General features: G+C 45.5%; 1 protein-coding gene across 1 annotated transcript in view; it reads right to left on the reverse strand.

The window, feature by feature from the left end:
- TMEM192 (transmembrane protein 192) overlaps window positions 1–11,296 on the reverse strand; it is a gene marked incomplete at its 3' end in the record, with an annotated part of 31,139 nt that overhangs the window by 2,192 nt on the left and 17,651 nt on the right. Inside the window, exons 4-5 of the mRNA XM_017873943.1 lie at window positions 3,479–3,613; window positions 286–388 (exon numbers count right to left, since the gene is read on the reverse strand). Of these exons, the coding sequence (XP_017729432.1) occupies window positions 286–388; window positions 3,479–3,613 (238 nt within the window). The remainder of the gene's footprint in view (window positions 1–285; window positions 389–3,478; window positions 3,614–11,296) is intronic.

Raw genomic sequence — 11,296 nt, forward strand, 5'->3', positions numbered from 1 at the left:
AAAAAAAAAAAAAAAAAGGTGCTTCAAGGAGGTTAATGACGTCAAAAGCTCTTTAGAGGTTAAGTAGGTTGGCTAAGTGGTTAATCTTACTTTTGCATCAAATATATGGTCTGTTTAATACATTTATATATCCTGATTTAGACTTGATTTCATACAGCTGAAAGGATAAACAAATCAAACAAATGTAAAAGTACAAATACACGATCACAAATTCCAAGCATCAGAATGGTTTCTAGCTTTCTAGGGGAAAAATCTCAATTATTTTATTTCTTACCTACATCTTACCTGAATCCAGTCTCTGAGGTAATATTGCTGGGGTAAGCATAGATTTTTTCTTCCTCAAGTATATCAGGCTCTGGTTTAGCTTTATTAAATCTCTGGATTTTCACTAAAATAATAAAGTCATTATTATATCGAATTCTGAAAAACAAGTCTAGTTTCATTTTTTCAAATTATGCTAATTTGCTGTTCTTATTAATGTCCTCGAATATTTCAAAGTCTACTATGTGCCAGGCCTGTTCTAAGCCCTGCGAATACAGGGATTACATTAGTATTGAAAATAGCAATAATAGCTGACATTTATTGTGCACTTAGAACACACAAGGCACAGTTTAAATGTTTTACATGGATGCCCTCATTCAGTTCTCATAACCACCTGCATGAAGTGGATGCACTTATTACCCCCCAGTGAAGCCCAGAGAAGTTGAGCAACCAGTCAGCCATCTAATTCAGAAATCATGACTTCCTCTGGTCCAGGGGAAAACAGAGATAATAAGCCTACATTCTAAGACAGTATGGAAAGTACCTTCAACAGAAGCTTGTGCAAGAGGCTTGCACAAGGAGTTGTCAAGCTGCTTTTTGGCCTGGAAAGCAGTGCCTAACTCAACAGGAGATATTAGAGAGGGGAAAGAGGATAGAGCTTGAGCCCATCTTGAGAGAAACACAGGAATTAATCACACAGACTAGGAGAATAAAGAAGGGTGCTTCAGGTGCAGGAGGAGTCTGAACAAATGCTATGGTCTTGAGAACCTACACGTATGTATGGGTGTGAGGGTGTATGGACAAGGGGTGAGGTTGGGAAGGTGGGCAGAGAATGCATCAGGAGTGGCTGGTGTGTCATGCAAGGCATTTACATTTTTTTTTTTTTGTTTTTTTTTTTTTGAGACAGAGTCTTGCTCTGTCACCCAACCTTGGCTCACTGCAACCTCCATCTCTGCCTCCTAGGTTCAAGCAATTCTCCCACCTCAGCCTCCCAACTGGGATTACAGGTGTGCACCACCACACCCAGCTAATTTTTTTGTATTTTCAGTAGAGATGGTGTTTCACCATGTTGGCCAGGCTGGTCTCAAATTCCTGGGCTCAAGTGATCCGCCCGCCTTGGCCTCCCAAAGTGCTGGGACTCCAGGTGTGAGTCACCAGGCCCAGCCTAAGGCATCTAGATTTTATCCTCAGAGCAACCGGCAGTCACTGAAAGGATCTCACCATCATTCCTGAAGAGCAGGCTATGTAGAGGCCATTCGAGGAGAACCTTTCAGGCCCGGCACGGTGGCTCATGTCTGGAATCCCAGTACTTTGGGAGGCCGAGGCAGGTAGATGACCTGACCTCCGGAGTTTGAGACCAGCCCGGCAAACATGGTAAGATGCCATCTTTATTAAAAATATAAAAATTAGCTGGGCATGGTGGTAGGCGCCTATAATCCTAGCCACTCAGGAGGCTGAGGCAGGAGAATCTCTTAAACCCAGGAGGTGGAGGTTGCAGTGAGCTGAGATTGCACCATTGCACTCCAGCCTGCGTGACGAGAGTGAAACTCCGTCTCAAAAGAAAAAAAAAAAAAAGAAAATGCTTTTATGCCACATGAAAACTTCAGATTTTTTTTCCTTCAGCTGTTAGAAAACTCTGAGCAGGGAAGCTGTTAACAATCACAGTTAAGTATGAACAAGATCACGTTGGCAGGAATAAGAAATATGAATCAGTGGACAGAGGGAAAGAGACCTGTTATGTGTCTACTGGATACAGCCATGCAAGAGATGATGAGTACCTACCTAACCAAGGCAATGGCAGGGACCAAAGAAAAGAGACAGAGCTGAAAGACAGGTAGACTGAGTAAGACTGATGACTGACGATCCCCAATCCTATCCAGTTCTTGGGGAGTGAGGTAGAAGAAGGTAGATGACTCCTACATTTCTAGGATTCTGATTTATCAAGTGGATGCAGGCTGGTATTATTAACTGAGCTAGAAGAGGAGGGTTAGGATGGAGGGAATTTTTTTTTTTTTTGAGACGGAGTCTCGCTCTGTCACCCAGGGTGGAGTGCAGTGGCCGGATCTCAGCTCACTGCAAGCTCCGCCTCCCGGGTTTACGCCATTCTCCTGCCTCAGCCTCCCGAGTAGCTGGGACTACAGGTGCCCGCCACCTCGCCCGGCTAGTTTTTTGTATTTTTTAGTAGAGATGGGGTTTCACCAGGTTAGCCAGGATGGTCTCGATCTCCTGACCTCGTGATCCGCCCGCCTTGGCCTCCCAAAGTGCTGGGATTACAGGCTTGAGCCACCGTGCGCGGCCAAAATTTTGAAGAAAATTATGTTCTGTTCAATTCTGATCTTGTTGGTGCCTGTGGGACATGTGGATGAAAACTTCACTAAGCAGATGAATATATAAAATTTGGGACCAGGTGCGGTGGGTCATGCCTGTAATCCCAGCACTTTGGGAGGCCAAGGCGGGCAGATCACCTGAGGTCAGGAGTTAGACACCATCCTGGCTAATATGATGAAACCCCATCTCTATTAAAGTGGTAGCCTCCTAAAGTGCTAGGATTACAGACATGAGCCACTGTCCCTGGCCTATTTCTTAATTTTTAATTTTAAATGTCAAGCTGACATTTCAGCTGCCTTCAGAGAAGCAAAAGTTTGCGGATGTTTTTGTTGTTGTTGTCTTAGGAGACAGGGTCTTACTCTGTCACCCAGGCTGGAGTGCGGGCATGTGATCTCGGCTCATTGCAACCTCTGCCTCCCAGGCTCTAGTGATCCTCCCACTTTAGCCTCCCAAGGGGCTGGGACCACAATTGTGCACCACCATACCTGGCTAATTTTTTGTATTTTTTGTAGAGATGGAGTTTCATCATGTTGCCCAGGCTGGTCTTGAACTCCAGAGCTCAAGTGATCCTCCTGCCTCAGTCTCCCAAAGTGTTGGGATTACAGGCTTGAACCACCTTTCCCAGCCCAAAAAGTACATGTCTTGTTTTAATGGAAAAGGTTCACTTGCGTTGACAAAAATTTATTAATGACACAATCTTAAAAGAATGGGGTCTCACAGGTGGTGGCTGTACCTTCCTGTTGGTTTGAAATTAAAGAAGCCTGCATGTGGCCACCACTAAGATACACAGAGAACTTCCTTGTCGCTAAGATAATGGGCTATACTTTAAACTGGGAGGAAAGGAAGCAGTTCGAGGTTCCTATAAGAACAGGCTCGTTGTAATTCTCACCTGTGTAAATGAGGAGACATATCAGGGAACAGATGAGTTCCAGGGCCAAGATGGCCAGAATGAGGTCAAGATACAATCTGCCGGGCTCTGGGAAGGAGTGCTGCATGCACAGTATGAGGAGAAGCACTGTGTTGCCTGAGGAAGAGAAACATAAAACACGGCGTGTGATGAGAAAGACATATATGGTCTTTGTCCAATAGATAGTTGGCCTTTGTCTGGTTCCTTATACAGAGCTCCTAAAACACTTGTTAATTTCCTGAGTGATCAGAGCCTTCAGAAATGAAGACCCAGGCCAGGTGCAGTGGCTCACACCTGTAATTTCAGCATTTTGTGAAGCCAAGGCAAGAGGATTGCTTGAGCCCAGGTGGTCAAGATCAGCTTAGGCAACATAGCAAGACCCCGTTATCTACAAAACAATATAAAAAATTAGCCAGGAATGGTGGCACACATCTGTAGTTCCAGCTACCTGGGAGGCTAAGGTGGGAGGATTGCTTGAGCCTGGGAGGTTGAGGCTGCAGTGAGCTGAGGTTGTGCCACTGCACTCCAGCCTGCGCAACAGAGCAAGACCCTATCGCAAACAAACAAACAAACAAAACTGAGAAAAAAAAAAAGAAAAGAAATGAAAGACCCAGAGAAAACTATTCTTATGCTTCGGTTTGATGAAGAATGGACAGCCATGTAGAAATGTGATTGGACAAAGTATGACCTAATGAGAATAGACTGAAGGGGGTAACCCAGTAAGGCCTGTCTATTCAGATTCTTCTTGGCCTCTCTGTGTAGACTCCTCACCCCCAACCCTCCTGCCATATAGGGCAGGGCCCCTGTGAAATAAGGGTCTTTAAGGGAAAAGGGTAAAGGGAGAAAGTGACCTTTCTAGATTTTATGGCCTGCTTTAGGAGAGAGGAATCTAGTTTCTACGGCCTGCCTTTGGGAAGAAGAGTTCTGGTTTCTATGACTGGCCAGGGGACAAAGAAGGACAAGAAACAGGAGGGCAGGAAGCCAGAGAGACTTTGCTTCTGAGCCCCTTCCAATCTCCTTTAGTTTGGAGTACTCAGCATGCCAAAGCCCTGCACTTTGGAGTACGGTGTTCTGAATCCCAACAGGTATATTTGGTTTTTGTATAGAGTTCCTAAAACCCTTGGAATTTCCTGATAGAAGTGTCTTTTAGGCCGGGCGCAGTGGCTCAGGTCTGTAATCCTAACACTTTGGGAGGCCAAGGTGGGCGGATCACCTGAGGTTGGGAGTTTGAGACCAGCCTGACCAACATGGAGAAACCCTGTCTCTACTAAAAATACAAAATTAGCTGGGCGTGGTGGCGCATGCCTGTAATCCCAGCTACTTGGGAGGCTGAGGCAGGAGAATCACTTGAACCCGGGGGGTGGAAGTTGCAGTGAGCTGAGATCGTGGCACTGCACTCCAGCCTGGGCAACAAGAGCAAAACTCCATCTCAAAAACAAAACAAAACAAAACAAAAACAAAAACAAAAAAGGTATGGTGGTGGGACATGCCTGTAGTCCCAGCTACTTGAGAGTTTGAGGCAGGAGAACTGCTTGAACCCGGGAGGCAGAGGTTGCGGTGAGCCGAGATCGTGGCACTGCACTACAGCCTGGGCAACAAGAGCGAAATTCCATCTCAAAAAAACAAAAAAAACAAAAAAAAAACCAAAAAAGGCATGGTGGTGGGACATGCCTGTACTCCCAGCTACTTGAGAGTTTGAGGCAGGAGAATCGCTTGAACCCGGGAGGCGGAGGTTGCAGTGAGCCGAGATCACACCACTGCACTCCAGCCTGGTGACAGAGCAAGACTCCATTTCAAAAAAAAAAAAAATCTATTGAACAATGAGTTCTGATGAACTTCTGTGTTGCCGGGAGGGTGGTGCACCCCAACTCCATGTGGACAGAAGCTCCTGTACTTGGGACCCTGCTAGACCTCACGCAATGTACCTCTTCATCTGACTGTTCATCTATCTCCTTTATAACAAACCAGAAAACATAAGTGTTTCCCTGAGTTTTGTGAACCATTCTAGCAAATTACAGAACTCAAGAAGAGAGGGGCCAGGTGTGGTGGCTCACACCCGTAATCCCAACACTTTGGGAGGCCAAGGCAGGTGGATCACTTGAGGTCAGGAGTTCGAGAGCAGTATGGCCAACATGGCGAAACCCTGTCTCCACTAAAGATACAAAAATTAGCTGGTGTGGTGGTGCACATCTGTAATCCCAGCTACTTGGGAGGCTGACACAGGAGAATCACTTGATCCCGGAAGGTGGAGGTTGCAGTGAGCTGAGATCGCACCACTGCACTCCAGCCTGGGAGACAGAGAGATTCTGTCTCAAAAAAAAAAAAAAGAGGTCATAGAAACCCGAGTTTATAACTGGTACGTCAGAAGTATGGGAAGCATGGTCTTTCAACGGACATCTGAAATGGGGAGAGTCTTGTGGGACTGAGCCCTTTAATTTGTGGCATCTAAGACTATCTGCGGATAGATGGTGCTATAATTGGATTAAGTTGAAGAACACCCAGTTGGCGTCTGCTGGAGAACTGAATTAAACCGTTGTAGGGGAAACTCTACACATCTAGTTTAGTAAGAAGTATTCTGTGTAGGAACGTAGAAAAGCAGTTTTTTCAGACATGTTAGAGCTCAGCACTGACACCCACAAGGGCATACCTGCACGCAAAACTATTTATTCTTAGCAGCAAAGGAAGTTAAAGGATAAAAACAAAATACTGATAAATTTGGGGGAAAATGGAAAAAAAATCTACACATCTAAGAGTTAATAATGGCCCATAATACAAATATATAAAAACTTGAACTTTCTTAGAAACTTAGGAATGATTTTTTGCTTTATAGAATTATTAACAATTACTTCCTTTGGGTACCCAATGCAAATAAAAGTGATGCCATTTTAGAAGTTTGCATTTAAGACACAAAAAAGAAAAAAAAATGTTTGCATTAGAACAGTTCTTCAGGACCCACATGGTGGGAATCCTAGGAGTCCATTCTGGTCACCTCGTACAGCAACAGCAGAACTAAAGGATGATTAAGAGTGTGCCCATGATCCAGACTACCTGGATGAAAATCCAGGACAAGTTACCTAGTATTTCTGCTCTTCCAGTCCCCATCTAAAAAATGGAAATAAAAGTACCTTCCCCAAAATGCTGGTTTTTTTTTTTTTTTTTTTGAGTTGGAGTCTTGCTCTGCTGCCCAGGCTGGAGTGCAAAGGCACAATCTCAGCTCACTGTAACCTCCACCTCCCGGGTTCAAGCGATTCTCCTGCCTCAGCCTCCTGAGCAGCTGGGATTACAGGCGTGCACCATCATGTCCAGCTAATTTTTGTATTTTTAGTAGAAACCGGGTTTCACCATGTTAGCCAGGCTGGTCTTGAACTCCTGACCGCAAGTGATCTGCGAGCCTCGGCCTCCCAAAGTGCCTGGCCCACAGTGCTATTCTGGGGAGTGAGTTAATATGTGAAAAATTCTTAGAACAGTGCCTGGCCTGTAAATATTCAATAAGTATTACTTGTTTCCACCCCCCACCACCCACTCAGCATATCTATTACTTCCTTAAGAGGACCAGGACCATTTTAACCTCATTTTGCACTTTTATTCTGACAAATGTCAAAGAGAAGTTTAGGGGCAGACTCTGTAGCATCTTATCTCACAATTTTCTAAAACTTTTTAACATATTTATGTGAGTCTGATCCTGAGAAGGAAAATGCTTAATTTATCTTCTATTGCTTGACACAAATGAAATGATTGTGAGCCAAAGAGCCTTGCTGAAAGAACCCCCGATTCAAACTAACTACACAAGCCTAGGAGTTTGAGACTACAGTGAGCTATGACAGCACAACTACAGCCTGGGCAACAGAGCGAGACCTTGTCTTTAAAACAAACAAACAAAACAAAAAACAAAACAAAAAAAGTTTTGACAAAATATCACTGAATTAAAAAAAAAAAAAGTAACGGCACAAAGTTACCAAAAAAAATACAGGTGGTTTTTTTTTTTTTTTTTTTTTTTTTTTTTTTTTTGAGATGGAGTCTTGCTCTGTTACCAAGGCTGGAGTGCAGTGGCATAATCTCGGCTCACTGCAACCTCTGCCTCCCAGGTTCATGTGCTTCTCCTGCCTCAGCCTCCTGAGTAGCTGGGATTACAGGCATGTGCCACCACGCCCGGCTAATTTTTGTTTTTCGTAGAGACGGGGTTTCACCGTGTTGGTCAGGCTGGTCTCGAACTCTTGACCTCGTGATTCGCCTGCTTTGGACTCCCAAAGTGCTGGGATTACAGGTGTTAGCCACCCCGCTCGGCCAAAACAGTTTTACAACATTTAGGAACGAAATACACGCTAGGAAAAAAAAACCTCTGCAGAGAAATGAAAAGAGTTTTCAAAGGATTTTAAAAGTACTGGGCAAATCCTATATACCAGCAAGTTCACAGCCTGGTGGGACAGCAATACTGAAATAAAACATTCCTTATAATGGTATGTGCTGTGGACATTACACAAGTACCCTCCTTGAAGAAGACCACCCCATATAATATCTTAGTTCAGACAAAAGTAACTTCACCTCTGGGTTACGACATCAACCTCCTTACCAGTTTTGTGCTAACCAAATACACTCTCCAGTTCTACAGTAATAGTCTAATAGCTGGTGTCTTTTTTTTTTTGAGACAGAGTCTTACTCTGTTGCCCAGGCTGGTGAGATCTCAGCTCACTGTAACCTCTGCCCCCCCAGTTCAAGCGATCCTTGGCCTCCCTAGTAGCTGGAATTACAGGCGCCTGCCACGCCACCATGCCCAGCTAATTTTTGTTATTTGTTTTGTTTTTTTTTGAGTTGGAGTTTTGCTCTTGTTGCCTAGGCAGGAGTGCAATGGCGCGATCTCAGCTTACTGTAACCTCCGCCTCCCAGGTTCAAGAGATTCTTCTGTTTCAGCCTCCTGAGTAGCTGAGATTACAGATACCAGCCACCATACCTGGCTAATTTTTTGTATTTTTAGTAGAGATGGAGTTTCACCATGTTGGCCAGACTGGTCTCGAACTCCTGACCTCAGGTGATCCGCCCACCTCGGCCTCCCAAAGTGCTGGGATTACAGGCATGAGCCATGGCACCTGGCCTAATTTTTGTATTTTTAACAGAGACAGGTTTTCACCATGTTGGCCAGGCTGGTCTGGAACCCCTGGCCTCAAGTGACCCGCCTGCCTTGGCCTCCCAAAGTGCTGGGATTACAGAAGTGAGCTACTGAGCCCGGCCTAGTTTAGTGTTTTTTAAATGGTTTTATAACCATAGATACAGTCTAAGTGTTTTTTGTTTTACGTCACTCACCATTTTAAAAAGATTCTAGGCTGGCGGTGGCTCCTGAGGTCAAAAGTTCGAGACCAGCCTGACCAACATGGAGAAACCCCATCTCTACTAAAAATACAAAATTAGCTGGGTGTGGTGGCGCATGCCTGTAATCCCAGCTACTTGGGAGGCTGAGGCAGAAGAATCGCTTGAACCGGGGAGGCAGCGGTTGCGGTGAGCTGAGATCCTGCCATTGCACTCCAGCCTGGGCGACAGAGCGAGACTCTTTCTCAAAAAAAAAAAGCAAAAAGACAAAAAAACAAAGATCCTAGGCAGGTGCGGTGGCTCACGCCTGTAATCCCAACACTTTGGGAGGTCAAGGCAGGTGGATCACTTGAGGTTGGGAGTTCAAGACCAGCCTGACCAACATGGTGAAACCCCATCTCTACTAAAAATACAAAATTAGCTGGGAGTGGTAGTGCATACTTGTAATCCCAGCCACTCGGGAAGCTGAGGCAGAAGAACTGCTTGAACCCAGGAAGTGGAGGCTGCAGTGAGCCAAGATGGCACCACTGCACTCCAGCCTGGGCAACAAGAGCGAAACTCAGTCTCAAAAAAAAAAAAAAAAAAAAAAGATTCTAAGGTTAATGCTTGCTATTCATTAAGAATATTTGAGGCTGGACACGGTGGTTCACGCCTGTAATCCCAGCACTTTGGGAGGCCAAGGCGGGTGGATCAGAAGGTCAGGAGATCAAGACCATCCTGGCTAACACAGTGAAACACTGTCTCTACCAAAAATACAAAAAATTAGCCGGGTGTGGTGGTGGGTGCCTGTAGTCCCCCACCTACTCGGAGGCTACTCGGAGGCTGAGGCAGGAGGATGGCATGAACCTGGGAAGCGGAGCTTGCAGTGAGCCGAGATCGTGCCACTGCACTCCAGCCTGGGCGACAGAGCGAGACTCCATCCCAAAAAAAAAAAAAAAAAGAATATTTGGAAGAAATAAGTTCCTGTGGGCTGGGCGGTCCTGTAATGACCAGAAACTGAGAACTACCACGCCTGGGCTCCAGTGTAGGATCTGCTGCCTCCTAGAAACGAAACCCATGATCTCACCCAGACCTGGACTCCTCCACTGTAAAACGGGAGAAATAATGCTTATCACACAGGGTTCTGGTAGGAAGCAATGAACTAACAATGCCTAAGTAGACATGTAGTAAATGCCATATATCATTATTATTAAAACAAGAATTCTGATTTTCAATTCCAGGCACATGCTATGCAGCCCCTCCTCCAAACAAAATTCACAGGGGACTTGAAGTCAGATGCTATGCTACAGGAGAGACCTAGCTGCTCTGGCTCACCCCAGGGCACCAGGCCCAGATATCAGTGAGGACTCCAGCAGGCATTTCTACAAGTCAACTAAGACAGTCTCGGGCCCTCCCAAAGAATGTGGGCCTCTGAGAACTCAAGGTGAGCAGGAAGGACACAATCACTATGCCCTCGGGTCCTACAATTCCTGCCAAGAATTCCTTCCAGAATTTACCTTCAAGAGCAGTTCCCTTGAACTGCACTTTGGCATGTCCTCAGCCTCTGGCTTCACACTTTGAGGCCCCAGAGAGACTGTTCGACTGGACCCATATGATGGGTTGAAGAAAATTACTATTTTCAGGGAAGGACCAAGTTTTCTTTTTTTCTTTTTTTTTTGTTTTTTTTTGTATTTTTTAGTAGAGACGGGGTTTCACCGTGTAGACCAGGATGGTCTCGATCTCCTGACCTCGTGATCCACCCGTCTCGGCCTCCCAAAGTGCTGGGATTACAGGCTTGAGCCACCACGCCCGGCCCCGAGTTTTCATTTCAATGTGAAAAAAGCCCCAAATATGTAACTTGGCTCTGTAACTAATAATATAATTGATTTTTTATTTTATTTTATTTTAAGATGGAGTCTCACTCTGTCGCTCAGGCTGGAATGCAATGGCGCCATCTTCACTAACTGCAACCTCCACCTCCCAGGTTCAAGCAATTCTCCTGCCTCAGCCTCCTGAGTAGCTGGGATTATAGGCACCCACCACCACCCCTAGTCATGCCCAGCTAATTTTTTTTTTTTTTGTATTTTTAGTACAGACGGAGTTTCACCATGTTAGCCAGGCCTGTCTCGGACTCCTGACATCAGGTGATCCGCCTGCCTTGACCTCCCAAAGTGCTGGTATTACAGGTGTGAGCCACCACGCCTGGCCCAAATACATTTTGAACTCAAATATTAGGACGGGCACAGTAGCTCATGTCTGTAATGCCAGCACTATGGGAGGCTGAGGTGAGTGGATCACCTGAGGTCAGGAGTTCGAGACCCGCCTGGCCAACACGGTGAAGCCTCGTCTCTACTAAAAATACAAAAATTTGCTGTGCATGGTGGTGCATGACTGTAGTCCAGCCTGGGGAGGCTGAAGCAGGAGAATCAGTTGAACCTGGGAGGCAGAGGTTGCAGTGAGCTGAGTTCACACCACTGCACTCCAGCCTGGACAACAGAGCAAGACTCCCCATCTAAAAAA

This window comes from Rhinopithecus bieti, unplaced genomic scaffold (genome assembly GCF_001698545.2).
Source record: "Rhinopithecus bieti isolate Rb0 unplaced genomic scaffold, ASM169854v2 scaffold_5260, whole genome shotgun sequence".
Classification (NCBI taxonomy): domain Eukaryota; kingdom Metazoa; phylum Chordata; class Mammalia; order Primates; family Cercopithecidae; genus Rhinopithecus; species Rhinopithecus bieti.